General features: G+C 57.5%; 2 protein-coding genes across 2 annotated transcripts; both read right to left on the bottom strand.

Moving 5' to 3' along the window:
* Positions 1 to 615: 615 nt before the first annotated feature.
* SCAMP4 (secretory carrier membrane protein 4) lies at positions 616 to 17,444 on the bottom strand. The gene is made up of 7 exons (XM_043912752.1): positions 17,358 to 17,444; positions 10,464 to 10,512; positions 8,773 to 8,901; positions 8,184 to 8,340; positions 6,819 to 6,920; positions 3,765 to 3,882; positions 616 to 2,155 (listed from the first exon to the last, which is right to left on the bottom strand). The coding sequence occupies exons 2-7, from the start codon at positions 10,468 to 10,470 to the stop codon at positions 1,976 to 1,978; spliced, it is 693 nt and encodes a 230-aa protein (XP_043768687.1). The 5' UTR covers positions 10,471 to 10,512; positions 17,358 to 17,444; the 3' UTR covers positions 616 to 1,975.
* ADAT3 (adenosine deaminase tRNA specific 3) lies at positions 12,101 to 17,460 on the bottom strand. The gene is made up of 2 exons (XM_043912751.1): positions 17,358 to 17,460; positions 12,101 to 13,172 (listed from the first exon to the last, which is right to left on the bottom strand). Exon 2 carries the CDS (start codon positions 13,153 to 13,155, stop codon positions 12,103 to 12,105), a length of 1,053 nt encoding a protein of 350 aa, XP_043768686.1. The 5' UTR covers positions 13,156 to 13,172; positions 17,358 to 17,460; the 3' UTR covers positions 12,101 to 12,102.
* Between the last annotated feature and the right edge of the window lie 1,680 nt (positions 17,461 to 19,140).

Genomic DNA, 19,140 nt, shown 5'->3' with positions numbered 1-19,140 from the left:
CTCCCACACAATGCCCCCTTAACTACCTACCCCTGGAAGGATCCTGTTCCCAGGCAAGTCCTGCTCTGAGATGTGGGGTCAGAACCTCACATGAACTTGGGGTTACAGCATGCAACAGCCTCTATCACTTACTTTGGGTCCTTTCTCTCTGGGCGTCTGCTGCCCTCCCCCAGTGTCTGTGGAGTGACAGATGCACTGACCCTGTCCCGTGTCTACATGGGGTGTCCACTTTGCCACCAGGACCCCCCAAGAGTCGGGTGAGGACCCCTGCTGACCAAGCTGCTCCTACTCCAGCCGCTTCTGTCCTTGTGTCTTCCGCACAGCAAGTGGCGCTGGTATTTCATTTTCTGCAAATTTCCTTTTTCAAGTGAAAGCTGTTGAGCGTGAAGAGAACATGACTGAAAGCAAACAAGAAGGGAATGACCCCAAGGTGCAAGGATATGGCTTCTGGGTCCTCTGCAGTGGGTCAGGGCAGGGTCCCCAGGCAGGGCAGCTGGCAGCGTGGACAGGACTCGGCCCAGGCGCACAGCATGGTCCTGCTTTATCCCTCTTGAAGTCACAGGAGCCAGGATCCATGGGAGGAAGGCCCTCAGAAAGCTCTCTTGGAGGCTCACCTGATGCACAAAGGATGTCTTTATTTCCTGGATATCTTCACGTAACAAAAACCACAACGCGCAGTGAGGAGCGGGGGAGGGGTGGGTGCTGTGGGCGCACCCTACTACCTGCTCAGCGCCCATCAAAAGCTGTGCCCCGGACCCGGGAGGCTTGGCCCCACCGGGAGCGCGACGCTTGCCTCATCACAGGAGGCGGCCTTGGGGACATGAGGGAACCTGGTTTCCCATCTGGGCCCCAGACCCCGGTGCTCTCGCAGCCGTGGCCACTTTCAGGCACCACAGGGCGTTCAGCAGGAGTAGCCAAGCAAGCAGGCATAGGGGGCAGCCTCGGGGAGAGACCTGGCGGCCAGTGGGACAGGAAGTACGGCTTGTCCCGAGAGCTGGGCGACTGGGAGCCAAGGGGCAGTGTCAGGGCACCCGGGGCCTGGCCCACGAGGGCCGAGAGGACACTGGGAGGTGTCTCTGGCCCGTCCCCTCACAGAGGTGCTGGCTGCTTATGTGGGAAGGAGAGGGCAGGGATTCAGATTCCTAATAAGGCACAGACTTACTGAGTCTCCCTTGTCTCCGTCCTCAGGCTGGGGACTCCAGCTCCTGCCCCACAGCAGAGGAAGGGCTCCACTCTCAAGAGATGCACCTGTGTGCCATGTGTTTCCAGCGAGGCAGGCTGGCGGCTCCCTCCCCCTCCACCGCAGGCTCTAATGAGGTTCTGCCTGAAGGTCCCAGCTCTGAGACCCCTCCATGGGACAAGCGTGGCCCCAGACAGGGAAGCTGGAGGCAAGCTGCCAACAGACGACAGACAGACAGACAGACGGAGAGCAGTAGCTCCTATCATGAGACGGAGGAGGCGCATCAGCCTCTGGGCCTCCCCATAGGCTCGCCCACTACTAGAGGACGAGCCACCACCCAGGCCCTCAGTCTCCTACCAGACACAGAACTCTGGTGCCTGGACAGCCTCCCTCCTCAAGTCACTGGGCCAGGAGCGACTGCCTGGACGGAGGCTGCGAGGGGTGGCCCTGGGCTGGGCCCTTCTCCATGTCATCAGTTCTGAGAGGGGTGGCCCGGTCAGCCCCCCGCGACCCCGAGGGAGCCGGTGTGGCTGCAGCACAGTGGACGTCGCCATGACAAACGGTGCTCCAGACTATGGGGGGCGTCCTGCCGGATGGCAGTGACCAGACAGCTTCCGGGCAGAGCTGGCAAGGAGCCCTGCCTCAAGAGTGAGATGAATGTGGGCTTGGGTAGCCGAGAGCCCCTGAGCTGCCCTCTCAGCTGCGGAGGGGCCTCACCAAACCCAAGGTGGTGGGAGTGGACGGTGAGGGGCAGGTGGGCCGGCGGCAGGTGGGCAGCAGGGCTGCTGGCTCCCCCTAAGGCCACTGGCCACCACTGGCCGGGTAGCTGGGCACGGTGGGGTACTCGGGCAGGCTGTTCCCCGAGAAGTTGTTGAACTGGGCCTCCCTGGACGGCGGGTTCCTCCAGGTGCCCGTGCTCCACTCCGTCTGCGCCTTCTGGAAACTCCCACCAGCCCCTCGGTAGATACTGTGCACCTGTGGGGGTGAGGATGATGGTGGGGAGGCCACTCCTTGCATGCAAGGAGGGGCTTTTCTTAACCAATCGTGACTAACATGACAGCATTTGCAAGAACTTTAGAAAACGTACAGAAGCAGAGGCAGGGGGCTCTGAGGGCCACGCCTATACTGTGACTGCTGCCGGCTTGTCCCCAGGGGTCTCCACTGTCCCAGCCAAGCCCCAACACTCAGCACAAGTGCTTCTTCCGGGGGAGGGGCTCATCCGGGGCAGGTCTGAAGCCTGGCGACCACCTGGTGACTCCTCCCTCAGCCATGTCAGAGCCGGGACCCCCAGGTCACCAAGGGGGTGACATCATTCTCTTCAATGATGTCCTCAGCAGAGGCCTAAGCGGATAGGCCACTGCCCCTGCACTGTCCAGGAAGGCTGGGCTCCTCAGATCTGCGGCTGGGCTGTTTCTGGAAGTCTGGCAAATCCCGTAACTGAATTCATTTAACTTGAGGTTCCTGACCAGCAAAGCTGACGGTACTGTCCTTTCCCATCAAAATTCGTCTTTCTTCCTTCCCGGAGAACTGCCAAACCTGGAGTGGTGCAGGGGACCCCAACGAAGTGGCCCTACTCTAGGGGGCTTGCTTGGCTCGGAAGCCCCTCCCTTGTGCCGTGACACGTCCCTGCCAGAACCACAGCCACCTTGTGTGGCCTTCATCCTGGCCTCTGACCAAGTCTTCCAGGGTCTGTTCTGCCCCGGTTATCCCCCAACCCCCTTCAGGTCGTCCACATAGTCAGGGGGCTTTGGAGGCAAACATGGGGGGAGCAAGTACCCTTCTGTCCTCCCAGACAGTCTCAGGACCAGCTGAACAGCCCAGGCCTGGAAACCTGAAAAACAGCTGGGACCCTGCAACACGGAGGCTGGAGAGACCCCAAATCCAGGTTTCAGGAGTTGCTTGCCAGGCTGCAGCACAGGGCAGATCCAGCCTCCCCAAGCAGGCTACCAGGCACATGGCCAAGAAGGTCACCCTGGGAAGGCCAGGCAGGCGCACTGTCAGCCATCAGTCTCTACATGGTCCCAGGACAACCCTCGTGTGGTCAATGCCCCAGACTACAGTGCACATGTTCCTGCTGGTGCCTCAAGGCACTTGGAGCAGGGCCGTCCAGGGAGTGGCCGTGATGGTGGAGACAGTCAGTGCCAGCCTTTCAAAGCCTGAAAGGCCACTCGGTTTGAGGGCAGTGCGATGGATGTGAATTTTCAGTTTTAGTTAATTTCACTTAATTTGGATTTAACTGTAAGCAGCAGCACGTGGCCAGTGGTGGCTGAATCAGCAGTGTGGTCAACCCTCTGGGACACACATGCTGGGGACTCCAGCAGACACCCAACTGCCCCGATATGGAAGTGGTCACCCTTGGCCACACGGCGCTGTCTGCCCTCCTCCCTGGAAGGCTATGTGGGCAGGAAGGAAGGTAGTCAAAGGCCCAGATTGCAGAGAGTCTGCCCTGCTGTCAGCAATCACTTCACTCGCCAGCGCTTGGCCTCTTGCTCCTAAAACAAGCCAGGACGAGTCCCAGGGATGGGAGGTCAGAGAACAGGATGTGAGGGGGGAAGTGGAACATCCCGGGAGCTGGAGGACTCACCTTCATGATCATGATGGCCATCATGGCAGCCGACATGGAGAACATGATGGCTGGGAGCAGCATGACCACAGCGGCCCCGACGCTGGTCTGGAAGAAACCAATGGCTGCCAGCCAACCACTGCAAGGGGCGAGAACATGTGTGGGAGCCAGCAGGACCGGCAGCTGGGCCCACTACCTCTCTTATGTAAAGAGCTCCGGCAAATCAAAAAGAAAAAGGTAACCCACCAGCAGAGACATGGGATTCCCATGAGGACTACCACGGGGCCAGTATACTTAGGGAGTGATGCCCACCCACAAAGACGTGCAGGTCAGACAGAGGTCTCATTCTCACACCATTGTCCCAACACATGTCGTGTGGAGGACAGAGAAACAAACCCTATTCTGTCAGTTTGGGCTGCACCCTTTCTGGAGCACGATGGGGTCTGACCCATAACAAGGCTTAAACACTCATTTCCTTCTCCCCAAACTGTTTCACTCATCCAGTGTCTGTAACAAGGACAATCTGAGGATGATCAAAACACCCATTGGTTGGGCAAAGCATGAACGTCAGTTACACTAAGGAGATGTGAAAACAAGAGAAAGTTGAAGGTCTGAACCAGCACATGGGAGAACATGAATCTGGGGTCCAGGCAGGCCGGGGGTGGGGTGGGGGGGAGGCAGGAAATAGAGTACTTTTGAGAATGTTTTTTCTTAGTGAGTAACAAAACCACACAGTTCAGGAAGCTTAGAAAAACACACAATAGATGCCTCTCTCCTGTCAACGCCACTCCCCAGCCCAGAGGAAACTGGCATTCCTCATCTGCTAGTACACTTCCAGAGAGAGTTTACAGAAACGTGTGCAGGGGATTCTCTGGTATCCAGGGGTTAGGACTCTGTGCTCTCACTGCCAGGACCCAGGTTCAATCACCTGTTGAGGAACTAAGATCAAGTCACACAGAAAAAAAAAAAAATGTGTGTGTGTGTGCGCACATGTGCACAGGTATACAACCTGCTGGACATGCACACACACACACACACGTGGACACGCCTCGCCCCTCTGAGAAGCCAGGAGGGACGTCCTCGCGTACAAATGCACACTGCTCTGCACTTTGAGGGAGTGTAAGCATAGCTGGGGGTCTGGGAAGATGACAGACCTGGAGATAAGGGGGATGGGATGAGGGTATGAGGTGTTCCTCCAGGGCCACTCAGCCAGGAGCTCAAGGGACCAGAGCCAGGGAGATGGGGATGCAGCCTGCGAAGGCCAGGGGAGGGTCTGGCAGCTCTGATGAAGGTTCAAGAGTTACCATGTGGCCCAGAAATTCCACAGCCAGGCTTCCACCAGAGAGAACTGAGAACACATGTCCACACAGACAGGTGTACACAATGCACAGAAGAACTACCAGCAACAGAAGAGCAGAGAACCCAACGGTCCACCCACAACAAACAGGCACACACACTGCATCCCACCAACTCAGCCACCAAAAGGGGCAAAACCCTGACACTCGCTACCATGTGGACGGACCCTGAGAATACACTTGCTCAGTGAGAGAAGCAGACACAGAAGGACACACATCGTGTGATTCCACTGATGGGAAAAGTCCAGAACAGGCCGATCCACAGACACAGAGAGTGGGTTCTTGGTTGTTAGCGGATGAGCAAGGGACTGCTCATGGGGATGGGGCTTCACTTTGGGGTGGTGGAATGTTCTGAAACTGGAGAGTGATCGAACCTCCATCCTTGTAAACACACAGAACCAGAATCGTGCACCTAAGTGGCTGCCTTTCTGGGCTGGGAAGGCACCTCAAGGAAGCCCCATCTGTGGAAAGGACAGGCAGTGGGGGTCCCAGTCACGGAGGGTGCACACTCCACCCTACCTGGAGTCCAATGTGGACCAACCACAAAGGCCAACTGTTAACAAGCTGCAGGGACCCCAAGGGGAAGGCCTGACATGGTAGCACTGTGGGTGAGGGCACTGTGCCCACCACATCCAGTGGAGGCAAGGGCGTCAGACGGGTGGGGAGGCAGCTTGGGGTGGACGCTCTACCCCAGATCTGCAAACCACGAAGAAGCCCCATGTGAAAAGGTCACAAGCAGGCAGGACAGACAGGTCTGAGCCTCTGGTCACTGTTGCTTCCTAGTGTGAAGCAGCACTATAGTCTTTTACACATAAAACGTCTCACAGGTTTTAAAAGGCCTTCTGAATGGACTGACAGGGAAGCGTTCACCCAGCGGATGGTGGAAGTCTGGGGCCAGCGGGGAGGGATGGATACCCAGGGCCCAGGACTGGTCGGGTGTCCCTGTAGCTCCACAGCAACAGTGGACCCCCCACCCCATGCTGTCCATCGCCCCCTGGAGGGGACTTGCAGGACTGCGGCCACCCAGACTGGAGCAGGTGGCTCTCTGGAAGGACCAGCCCTGCCAACCTGTGGGTTACATGAATTCTGACCCCTGGGACTTAAGATGAAAAGTTTGTTTCAAATCACTGAACATGGAATAATTCACTATAGCAGCGGCAGACACCTCATGTGTTAATGAGTGCTAAGTCGCTTCAGTCGTGTCTGACTCTTTGTGACCCTATGGACTATAGCCGCCAGGATCCTTTGTCCATGGGATTCTCCAGGCAAGGATACTGGAGTGGGTTTCCATGCCTTCCTCCAGGGGATATTCCCAACCCAGGGATTGAACCCACCTCTTTTATGTCTCCTGCAGGGGCAGACGGGTTTTTTTTTTTTTTTTGGGCAGATGGGTTCTTTACCACTAGCACCACCTGGGAAGCAATGGAAAATACCTCTCCCAGATGGTGGGGCATGGCCCTCCCAGCTGCTCTCGGACCCCGGGGACACACAGCTGGACATGTCTGCCAGGTTTTCCCGGGGGTCAGGTGACTGGCACAAGAACCACTGCACACGGGCTACTAACCCGGCACCTCCCAGGGTAGCGGTTTACAAGAGCGAGGAGCAGACTTCACCCTTGTCTGGCCATTGGCATTTTGGTGTTCTGGCCACAGTGTTCCACCTAAGCTCATGTCTGTCCTGCGCGTGACACATGTCCCCATGGCTGACCCCGCAAGCTTACCACGCGCCCCATCCTGAGAACCCGACGGCCTGGATGATGGTCAAGATGAACTGGGCTCCAAAGATGAAGAAAAACGCCATGAAGTTGAAGGAGCTGTCGGATCTGGAGGGAAGCAAACGGCTTTGTTACCAGTACTGGAGGGGAGGGCGGGGTGAAAGTGAAGGGGCGGGGCCGAGGAAGGGCCCAGGCCAACCCGGCTATCCACCGCACCTCCGGTTCCCGCCCCCAGGAGGAGGACACCCCTGACATGCTCCTCACCGGAAGGGGATTTAGGAGCCCCCACTATGCCCAAGGACCTGCCAATAGCCTGAGGTCAATCTGATAGGTTCGTGGTGGGTTTGTGATGCCCTGCTGTCCCGGACAAGGGAGGCTGCAGGGGGCTCACATAGGGAGGGCAAGCAAGGGGAGATCTGGGATGGAGGATGGGCGGGACCTCACGGTGCAGGGCTGCGCCTGGGCTGCCCCCAAAGCCCTCGGGGGGTCCCCATTCTTGCACACAGTTGCTGGAATCAGCTTGTGACCTGAAGTCACAGTGCCCCTTTCGCTTCAGCACAAGTGGACACGTTTCTGGTTCTTGTCTCCAAAGGGCCCCAGGGGCCCCACCTGACTCCCACTGAGGGTCTGGTATTAGGGGCCACATGGAACAGACATAGCACATGCCTGAGTGCAGAGGGCAGGTTTGGGGTGAAAGCCACAAAGCAAGATTCACAGTAGCCAGAAGGGGGCAGCAACACCAATGCCATCCACAGATGATGGAGAAACACCACTTGGTCCCTGCGCACATGGGAGCATCACTCAGACCCCCAAAGGGATAAAGCCCTGACACTTGCTACCACGTGGATGGACCCTGAGAACACGATGCTCAGTGAGAGAAGCAGACACAGAAGGACACGCAGAGTGATCCCACTGATGGGAAAAGTCCAGAACAGGCAGATCCACAGACACAGAGTGGGTTCTTGGTTGTCAGAGGCTAAGGAGATGAGGATGGCGCTAATGGGGATGGGGTTTCTTGTTGGTTTGTTCTGGAACTAGACATGCTGGCTGTCCAGCCTTGTATAAATGCTAGAAACACCAAGCTGTTGAACAGGTGAGCTGAGTGGTATGTACAATATGTCAACAAAGTCATTAACAAAACAGGGACAGATGGATGTGGCTTGTGGACCCCAGTACAGTGTCATCCAAACATGAGAAAGAGGCATACTCACACCTGGGCCGGGCGGCGGCTGCAGATAAGGGTGCGCCCCTCTCAGGACTTGGCCCGGAGGGGGGCACGCACAGTGAGGTCACCTGCTCTTGTTTCTGAGCTGACCGTCAACCCCAGACACTCCCAAGGGCCCCTGGAGGGCAGGGGCCACCCCAACTCACCGGAAGGCCTTGTAGGCGGGCCGGAACCAGCACACATAGCCGCAGGGCGAGAAGAGGAGCAGCCAGAGCAGGGCCAGGCCGAAGTTAGCGCCTGAGCCACCCGCGATCCACCAGGCCAGGCAGGCAATGAGGTTGACGCCCAGGGTGGCACAGTAGACTAGAGGAGGGGAGGAGAAAGAGGGCGCTGAGTGGGACACCCCCTACCACTGGGGTGTGGCTCCCACGAGCACAGGGACCTTGGGGCCAGAGAAGGGCCTGGGGGGCTGGGGCTCTGTGCCGCTGCCCACCTGCTCCATCCACTCCGGAGAGGAGCTCATCAGTGTATGTACTCAGTTATGTCTGACACTTTGCAACTCTATGGACTATAGTCTGCCAGGCTCCTCTGTCCATGGGATTCTTCAGGCAAGAATACTAGAGTGGGTTGACATGCCCTCCTCCAGGGGCTCTTCCCAGCCCAGGACTGAACCCACATCTCCTGTAGCTTCCGCATTGGCAGGCGGGTTCTTTACCACTGAGCCATCGGAAAGCTTTATTACTAAACCCTCAGGCTCCCACCCACCTGGGTAGTGCACCCCTCCCCCTGACTCACACAGCCACAGACGGTAGATCCTCTTCACCAGGACCTGGTGCTCAATAGGGATTTCGTCAGAGAAGTTCTGGTAGAAGCAGGGCTTCAGGGGGATGAACTTGGGCAACGGGGGGAAGTTGTTCTCCTTTCCTGCAGGGATGGGAGGGCAGAAAAAGACTCACATTGCACTCAGCTTGTAGTGGCCCTAGGGCTGTGCCCATCTGCTCCTGGGACCTGTGGATGCATCACCTCACGGGGCAGAGGGGACTTCGCCAGAGGGATTAAGCTAAGGCCCCTGAGACGGGGTGATCCTGGATTCCCTGGGGAGCCCAGTGCCATCATAGGGTCCTTATAAAAGGGAAGGGGGAAGGTCAGAGGCAGAGAGACGTGAGATGCTGTGCTGTTGGCTGTGAGGATGGAGGGAGGGGCCACAAGTCAGGGATGCAGCACCTCTAGAAGCTGGAAAAGGGGGGAGCCAGTGCTCTCTGGGAGCCTCCAGAGGGACCAGCCCTGCCCACACCTGGATTCAGCCCTGTGGTACCCATGTGGGACTCCTGACCTCAGGACTGTCAGAGAACAAATTCTATTTACTTATTTATTTATGGACTTAGTTTCTGACCATGCCACATAGCATGCAGGATCTTAGTTCCTCCACCTGGGATTGAACTCACGCCCTCAGCACTGAAAGCATGGAGTCCTAACCACTGGACCTCCAGGAAGTCCCAGAACAAATTTCATTTAAGTATCTGAGTCTGTGGCGATTTCTTACAACAGTGAACATGTGAAGGCACATGTGAAGATTCAACAGCAGGGTCCACACATATCCACACTGTTGACTCCAGGGCAGGTTGTGGCATCTGGGATGTGGGAGCTCCCTGGGGTTGCCGTTACAAAGGACCACAGGCTGGGAGGCCTGATTGGACAGAGGTCTGTCGCAATCATCTCCAGTGTCACAGAGCCACGTTTCCCTCAGATGCTCCGGGCGCCCCGGGGTTGTGAACCTGTCCCTCCAGCCTCTGCCCCATCCTCCCTGCTTCCCTGTGTCTGTGCCCACGTCTCCTCCATCTTAGGATGTCAGTCCCACTGTTATCTCAGGGCCACTCTGCTCCAACATGACTTCATCTCACAGCCACACCTGCCACTGGGTCCTCTTCCTGGAGTCTGGGCTCCACGGGGTTTTTGTTTTTGTTTCCTTGGCCTCACTGTGCAGCTTGTAAGATCCTAGTTCCCTGACCAGGGATGAACCCAGGCCCCTGGCAGTGGAAGCTCAGAGTCTTAACCACTGGACCATCAGGGAAGTCCTGGGACTTCCTGTTTTCCAACACGGAACACTTCCATCTTCCATGTCTCCATGGCCAAGGGGCCGAACTCGTCTCTGTATGGTCCCTCTTTAGCACCTGTGCCACCGTGGTGGGCAGTGGACAGACCTCATAGCACAGTAACAAAGTGCTGCCTGGAGCCGCCCACTTCAGCTCCACGTCCGGGCAACTACCTGGGTGTCCCATGGGCTCTGCTGGCTGGGCCAGGTGCTCACTGTGCGGACTCGTCACCCTGTTGTCCAGTCCAGTGGCCAGAGCAACCCCGACTTCTATCCCGGGAGGAGAGCGAGGCTGTGCCCCTCCTGGGGTCACAGTGTGCCCAGCTGCCTGGGGAACTTTCCAGATGGCCCGAGAAGCCAGGACCCCCCACTGCGGGGCGCGGGTAGGACTCACCTGACATTTCCGCTGTGAAGACAGGGTGGGAGTGGAAGCCTGCAGCCACCTGGAGGGAGACAGGCACAGTCAGGGGGGCCCTATGGCTGCAGGGCGAGCCCAACACCACCTGTGGATCCAGGGGCCACTGCAGTTACTGCCCTAACTACCAGAGCATCCATAGGGGTATCTGGGCTCTTGGCTCAAGGCCAACCCAGCCCTGCATGTGTGACCCCAGTCACCACCTCATGTCAGAGCCCACCACCACCACCCCAGGCAGCTTGCCACTGATGTGGGGGAGGCATCTGGGTGGAGGGGCCCAGTGACCCACCACTACTGCCCTCCTGCCTTGTCCTTCCCCAACTCCCCCACAAAAGTGAAAGTGTTAGTCACCCAACCCTTAAACTTTCCCTTTATCCACGGATGGCTCTGCACACTTCCTGTGGCCACAAAGTCTCCGAGTCACCAAAAACTGAGTTCACACTCATTGCTGTGTGACCTCAGGGAAGTTACACAACCTCTCTGGTCCATGGCTTTTGCCCCTGTGAGCTTTGCAAGGCCAAGGACCCCACTGCAACCCAACTGAAATGCCTGGAGACAGGACAGGCACCCAGCGGCCCTGCCCAGCAGGAGCCCAGGAGCCTGTGTCATGGAGCAGCCCCTCAGAGGCGGCACCACAGAGGCACCAGTTGCACAAAGACCTAGGAGGCAGACATTTCCTTCTCCAGGAAGCAGGCCAAGCAACGTGGCCACACCTGGTACCCAACCAGCACAGCTGAGCCTGAATGGCCCCCAGTGCTGGGCACTGAGCAGGTGCAGAGCCCCACATGGAGGGGGTCCAAGGGAAGGATCCAATGATCCAGAGTCCTCAGGTCCACCCCCGGCCCCCAGCTCGGAGAGGGCCTCCCCCTGGGACCCGGAGCCTGGCCCAGCCCAGCCCTCCTGCCGCAGGCCCCACCGGCCATCCGCCGCTCCGGTTCCAGCAGACCCTCCACCTGCCCAGCCCCCATGGGCAAGGAGTAGCCCTGGGATGGGGGCTCGAGGCATGGATGTCTCAGGGACCTGCAGCACATTTGCTGCTCGGAGTCCCGTACACCTGGGTTCCAGGGCTAACCACTCCAGAGCAGGCAGAACCCCCCTGGCCCCTCCAGGGACCCTCTGGGCACCTGGGAAGGACGGGAGACTGATGCAGTCAGCAATATCCAGGCTGGTGGGCCCTCTCCCTAGGCTCTAGCCATAGCCATCCAGACTCAGGGCCCCTCCCTGCCTACACTCCACTCAGCAGCTCACCTCCTCGTGCAAATCCAGGTGTCAGAGAAAATGGCCACCCTGACCCAGGGACTCTCGGCCACCGGGGCCTCACGCCTTTGTTAACAGACACCAACCTGGTTTAAGTTGTTTATTTTCACATGTCAAAGCTGTTCCCTGACACCTGAGAAAAGGGGACCCAACGCTGGTGACCCCAGGGGCCCACCTGGGTCTGAAGGTGCCTGGCTACTCGGCCAGCTGGACCCCCACTCTGCCCAACTTTGAGGAAGACCGTGTCCAGAAAGGGGATGCCCCCCAAGTGCCAGCAGAAACAGCATGAGTGTCCATGAGCTGAGACAGAGCAAAAGCCCCTGGCGATGTGAGGAAAGCCAAGAAGGGTCCGGGCTAGCGCCTATGCCTTGGGGTCCAGCCCGTCGGGGTCCAGTTGGCGGCACTGGGCCTCCAGGATGCCGCGGAAGGCCTGGAAGCGGTGGTTGAGGTCAGGCCGGGCGTGCAGGCGGAAGCGGGTGCCGAGTGCGCCATCAGGCGAGGGCGCCCCATAAAAGACACGCCGCACCCGCGAGTGGACCAGGGCCATGGCACACATGGTGCAGGGCTCGCGGGTGATATACAGGTCGTAGCCGGTGCACACATACGGCAGCCCATCCTCGTCCTCGTCCAGCTTGCGCACAGAGCCGGCGCGGACGGCCGGCGCGAAGGAGCAGGCAGGGTGGGGCGCCAGGTTGTAGGCACCGCAGCCCTGGCCTCGCGCCACCAGGTCAATGCACACCATGGCAGCGTGCAGCAGGGGGCTGGCAGCGCTGCTACAGTCGTGGCCCGTGGCCAGCACGCGGCCTGAAGCCGGATCCACCACCACCGCGCCCACGGCCCTCAAGCCCCTCGAGGCTGCCTGCTGTGCGGCCCACACGGCCCGCTCCATGTGGGCCTGCATCGCAGCCCGCTCCTGGGCCGAGAAGAGGCATCCAGCCAGGGCTCGGGTCACCTGCCTGTCTTCATGAAAAGTCGTGGGCCAGTGAGTGCGCGCCTCCTCGAACTGGCTCCTGGTCAGGGGCGGCCGCACAGGCACAGGCACCAGGAAGGGCTGCCCCAGGCCACGGGTGTCCACATCCGGCCGCGGGAGGAGCTCGGCCAGCGATCGCAAGCCCCGGGCCGGCCCCGCCAGGCACAGCAGCATTTCCAGTGAGTGCGGGCGGCTGGGGTCAGGGCTGGGCCGCACCCTCTTGAGGTGAGGCTGCGCAGGCAGCGGGTGGACTGCTGACACCTCCTTGAGGAGGCGTGAGGTCTGGCTCTTGTCCAGGACGGGCGCAGCATAGGCCAGCACCAGCTCCACGGACCCAGACTGCTGCTCTGACAGAACCGGGAGGGCTTGCCACGGCGGTTCTTGCTCAGGACTCTTGGCCTTTGCATCTCTGCGCAGCTCCATGACGCCCAGGGCGGGGTCCATCCTCAGTGGGGCTCTGACTGTGGGAGACAGAGACCGGAGCAGGGCATCATCCTGGGCTGTGGTGGGGCCTGACGAGCTGGAGGGGTCGTCCCAGGAGCGTGCCAAGTCTGCAGGCTCGTCCCACCGAGCAAAAGGCACCAGCAGTTGTGCTCTCACTCACATCTTACTAACGTCGTGTTTGCACAGAGTTTAAACCGCCCTTGTCTGGGTATCTTTCCTCTGCCCCCTTTTTTCTACTGAGAAGTGCCATGAGCAAAAATGCACACTGGATTCCAGAGACTTAATACAAAAGAGAAAATGTAACTGTCTCGTTAAGTCTCTTTCTGTATTTCACGGACACAGAAGACCGACTCACTACACCACTTTATTCAAAGGCTTTGAGATCCTTGGATCCTCTTATCCTTGGGGGCCCTGGACCCAGTTCCCCATGGATGCCGAGGGATGGCTGTGTTAACTACATGGCTGAAGTGGGAATACTCTACATGTCTCAGGTTAAATAAACATATGATTAAGGTTAAGTTCAACCGTTTCTTTGTAGCTTCCCAAAACGTGGCTTCTACACACTTCATTTCGTGTACATGTCTCACGTTATATTCCTACTGGTCAGGGCTGCCCTGGATGACAGCAGAAATGGGCCACAGATGACCTTCACATGGCTCCAGGGGAGCTCTCTGCCATGGCTGCAGAGCCCGGTGCCCTGGCAGTATCTGGGATTGGACCAACCCCTCCCACCTCTTTCCCATGGACAAGGTGTGCTGAGACCGTGTCACAGTCTGGCCCTTACTGCTGCAATGCAGCCTACTCATCATTCCTCAGCCCATGGGCCCTGCAGCGGGCACAGGAGGTCCTCACCAACCACTACCAGCAAACACACAGCATGGCTAGGGGCCCCTCAGGTACCCAGGACGCCCAGGCCACGTCAGGCCCTGAGGAGGGTCCTGGGCATGCTGGGTCTAAATCCGCTCCCAGCACACACCGTGCCCAGGGCAAAACGGCTCCCACAGCCTGGTCCAGGCCACAAAAGATCCCACTGTCTCCCGGGCAAGACAGACACAGTCCTGTTTGTCCCTTCAAGACTGCAATCTCTGTCTGACTGAAACAAAACAAGTGACAGAGACAGGAGGCTGGCCTCGGACTGCTGCTGGTGGGGCTGCCATCCTCCAGGGAGAACAAATAAAAACCACCAGGAGGCCACCATCTGGCCCAGTGACCCCACTCCCAGGTGCACGCCCAGGAGAACTGAAACACATGTCCATACATGTCCATACAGCCATCTATACACACAGCACGACTCACAACAGCAAAAGGTGGTTGCAAGCCCACGTGTTAACTGGAAGATAAACACATAAACACCAGGTGGTCCCTCCACACACGGAAGCATCCCTCAGCCATGGAAAAGAGAGAAGCCCTGACACTCACTGCCACGTGAACGGACCCCGAGAACATGATGCTCAGTGAAAGCAGCAGACGTAGGACACACGGGGCGTGATTCCACTGATGGGAAACATCCAGAACAGGCAGATCTACAGACACAGAGGGTGGGTTCCTGTTTGTCAGAGGCTAGGAGGTAGGGGGTGGGGGGATCTGCTCCTGGGGACAGGCTTCCTATTGGAAGACAGAGTGTTCTGGAACTACACAGAGGTAATGGTCATATAATACAGTAAATACACTAAAAAACACTAATATGTGGGTGATCCCCACACTATGTGAACCGTACCTTAGTAAAGCTGCTGCTCTTTGTGGCGGCGGTGGGGAAATCTGGCAGTCACCAGGGCGTGCATGCTTGCTTAGTCAATCAGTCATGTTGGACTTTTTGTGACCCCATGGAATGTAGCCCACCAGACTCCTCTCTGCCCAGGGGATTTCCCAGACAAGAATACTAGAGTGGGTTGCATGTCCTTTTCCAGGGGATCTTCCCGACCCAGGGATCGAACGGGCATCTCCTGCATTGGCAGGTGGATTCTTTACCCACTGAGCCACCAGGGTCACAGCACACCTTGAACAAGGCCCAGACCTCGTGACTGCTGCCAGTGCTGAAACCACTGCCTGTCTTCACTCCTGCAAATGGGCTCCCCAACTTCCCCCACGACCGAGACAGAGGCTGCGGGGCTGGTCCCTTTCCAGAGGCCAAGGGACTTGCCCAGGGCCACGTGCCTGGGAGGGCAGAGCTGCAGCCCCGACGGCCAACAGCTCCCAACTCTGCTTTCTGAGCCCCATGGTGGGGAGGGGCTTTACAGATGAGACACAGGCTTCTCCAGGGTGACACACCCAGACTGGGAGCTGCGGCCCACCTGGGAATGGCCCCCACGCCCAGCGATTTGCTTAAATGAACCCTGGGGACCTCAGCATGCTGAGAGGATGATCTGTTCCTCTTTTCCTCCTCAAAATCACACGTCCACCCCAGCTCTGGGCACCCCACTGCCCTACCCTGGCCGAGCGCCCTGCATGCACACCCCCCACACACACACTGCCCCACACCCTCCCTGCTGCGCACTTGGCTGCTCCGCCCAGCTCAGGCCCTTCCCTGGGTGTGTCTACCTCCCTCTGTCCACAGCCAGGCAACCTCCTGAAGGTTCCTGTGCTCCAATGGGGTGGAGGCCAGCCCCCTCCACAATCCTTTGTATTTATGGTTGGAGCCTCTGTGGCTGGCACCCACTGTCAGGGCCTGTGGGGAAGGTCCAGGAGGGTCCAGGAGACCAGGGAGCTGGGACCCCCAACAGCCAATCCCCTCACTGGGTGACGAGGCCTGAAGCCCAGGAGGCATCAAGAACATGGGGCTTATTCAGTGAGCTGAGGCAGCGTCTACAACCAGAGGTAAGGGCCTTATCTCACCCCTGGGTGTGTCACGGCCCTGCCCACATTCTCCTGGCTGAGACCAGGCCTTACGCCCAGGATAAGCTTCCCCCTCAGTAAAATGGGATCCACCACCACCCTGGCTGAGACAGAAAGTGAGAAAATCCATGAGGCTGGGCCCACCCCAGGGCACAGCTCTTCTCAGGAGCCAGTGCCCTGGAAGGGCAGATTCCTGGAAGGCTCCTCGGAGGCAGTGACCCACAGCTGGACCTGGAAAGCAGGTGAAGCAGGGTGGGGAGCCCTGAGCAGAAGGAAGACCCAGTGCTGGCGTCTTGGACTCTTGAACAGCCAAGGCGGCCGATGGCTTCAAATATGGTATCTAGAACTTGGCCCCGTGGAAGGGGGAAGGTGCATTAATGTCCACATCTGACAAACTCCCCAACAAAGCAGGGTCCCCAGATAACATGCAGCACACCCCGCTAAGTGTGAACCCACATGAGCAGATGACTTCTGAACATAAATGTGTCCCATGGAAGCTTTGCGATACTCTTATACTAATACATATATATATATGTGTGTGTGCATATATTTGTTGTTTACACAAAATTCTAATTTAGTGGGGCAACCTGCCTGGTTATTTGCAGAACCTAACAACCCTACAAGCAGGCCTGTGTGCATGAAATATCGATAACCATGTGCATGTGGGGTGTGGCAGACCCAAGGCCAAAATTTAAAAAGGCCTTGAAAACTCACACTTCCCTTAAGTATCAGCAAAGATTATCAATTCTTAGGGCTTCCCAAGTGGTTCAGTGGTAAACAATCCGCCTGTCAATGCAGGAGACGCAGGAGATGCGGCTTGATCCCTGCGTCGGGAAGATCTCTTAGAGAAGGAAATGGCAACCCACTCAAGTATTCTAGCCTGGGAAATCCCATGGACAGAGGAAACTGAGGGCCACAATCCATGGCGTCGAAGAGTGGGACACAACTGAGAGACTGAGCGCGCGCACAAACAAGACGTACAGAAAGATTTGGGGTTTTCGCCCAAAGCGGGCGGAAAGCTGGTAACACGACAGCACGGAGGTAGAAGGCTGACCAAGACCCGAGGCCTGAGCACAGCGGAAGCAGTTAGGGCACGGGGTCTCAAAACCGGACGGCAGGGGCGAGCGCACGCGCAGAAGGACGACGGGCGCCGAAACAGGGGTCCTCAAACCTGGCCGGCCCGCGCGCACGCGCACACGCGTCCCTCCACGCGTTCGCCCGATGCGCGCGCACGAGCCCGGTCCAGTTGGGCCCCCTCGCTCCCCGCGCGGCCGGCGCCCCTCCACAGGCGCGCCCCCTGCCTCCGCCCTCCTCGCCCTCCGCGGGAGCCTGGGTCGTAAAAGCCCGAGACCCCGGGGCCGTGTGCTTACCTGAGGAGACGGGCGGAAGCGCTGCGCTTCACCAAGTCTTAGCAACCAGCCCGCCTGCTCCGCCTCCGCCACCGCCTGGAGCCTCGGGGCACGACGGGAGCGTAGTTCCAGGGGCGGAGTCGGCGCGAGGCGGAGGCGAGGCCCGGACTACAATCACCACAAGGCCGCGCGCACCACCGACTCATACCTCCCCTTTCTTGAGCGCGGCTGCTGTGACCCGCAAGATAGTGAGGCGAGCTCTGAGTCAAGGGTTCGAGACCCAGCACGGTGGCAGGAAAAGTTGGACCCTGCGAGCCTTTTGGGAAATCAGCAGAGTGAAGAAACTGAGGCAGAGGGGTTCAGGCCACGTGCTGCAGTCACTCCCAGAGTGCAGTTTGCTGCCGCCACGTGGCTCCAGAGATCCTGACCCCACAGACTCGGTTAAGGTCGGCTTCCAGTTATGGTCTGCGGACCCAGCCGACCCCGGCCTTATTTTATCGTCTCTACAGTAGACGAAGAGGATCTGTTGACGCTCCCAGGCAAAACTTGCTAATTTTATGAGAAAATCCAGTTATTCATTCTAGTTAGAGATTAAAACCAGAGTCTCAACCAGGGGCAGTTTGTCCCTCCACTCCCAGGGGTGGTTACGTACGTGGTGGCTACTCCGGGGTTGAGGGTGGGGGTCCTCCTCTCATCAAAGCCTAGGATGTCACTGAGCAAGTGAAAGTGGCTCAGTCGTGTCCGACTCTTCGCGACCCCATGGGCAATACAGTCAGTGGAATTCTCCAAGCCAGAATACTGCAGTGGGTAGCTTTTCCCTTCTCCAGGGGATTTTCCTGACCCAGGAATCAAACCGGGGTCTCCAGCATTGCAGGCGGATTCTTTGCCAATTGAGCTATCAGGGAAGCCTTACCATGCATAGGATGCCCCGAAATCAGCCTCCCCAATTGTCCACAATGCAGGCTTTGGAAGACCTTGGTTTAACCCCACTGCTAAACACGGAGAAAGTTTTAGGTCCAAAAAAACTATCCTAAAGAGGGGAATTTTCAATCTTTCCATTTTTTTCCCTGCTCCCCTCCTTCAAAAGCCAAGGAATCAAAAAACAAACAAGGAATCCTCTGGCAAGATACGTCCAATGTCTGGAAGCTGGTGGCTGGAGGAGAGAACCCTCCTGGAGTCCTCGCTGCACCCCAGCTCCACAACCCTACAGGGCCCTGAGAGTCCATCCTCTGTGTTTCTCCTCTTAATTTGCAAAGCATCGCCTGGTGTCCCGCTCTATTCCTGCGTGAAACAGCATGGGGGGAAGCCATTCTACTTGAAGCTAGTCACTCTCTTTTTCTTTTCTCAATTAAAGCTTAGATTGATGTGTGCTTTTAACTTAAAAACAAACAAACAAATAAAAAAAAAAGACGTCGTTCCATCCCTGGATGGCCCACTCAAGCTAGCCAGACGTTCCTGTCTAGCTTTTTTTTTTTGGCCACAACAGGCAGTTTGTGGGATCTTAGTTCCCCAACCAGGGATTGAACCTGGACCATTGGCAGTAAAAGCGGGAGTCCTAACCAGTGAACCTAGGGAATTCCCTGCTGATTTTTAAAAATTGCTCTTTAATTAGTATGTCGTTAAAAGCAATGCCTAGATTTTTTGCATCTAAAAAGTGGATTTCTTCAACCTATTTTTCTGCATGTTTTAAATTTCTCAAAATGCAAAAATACACAAATAGGGGTGTAAAATTGTGCAGCTGCTCTGCAAAACATTGTGACAGTTCTTCAAAAAGTTAAACATGGACTTATCCCAAAATACAGCA

This window comes from Cervus elaphus, chromosome 9, assembly GCF_910594005.1.
Source record: "Cervus elaphus chromosome 9, mCerEla1.1, whole genome shotgun sequence".
NCBI lineage: Eukaryota > Metazoa > Chordata > Mammalia > Artiodactyla > Cervidae > Cervus > Cervus elaphus.
Note: the sequence above shows the minus strand (reverse complement) of the source record. Positions and strands in the feature narration are given on the sequence as shown.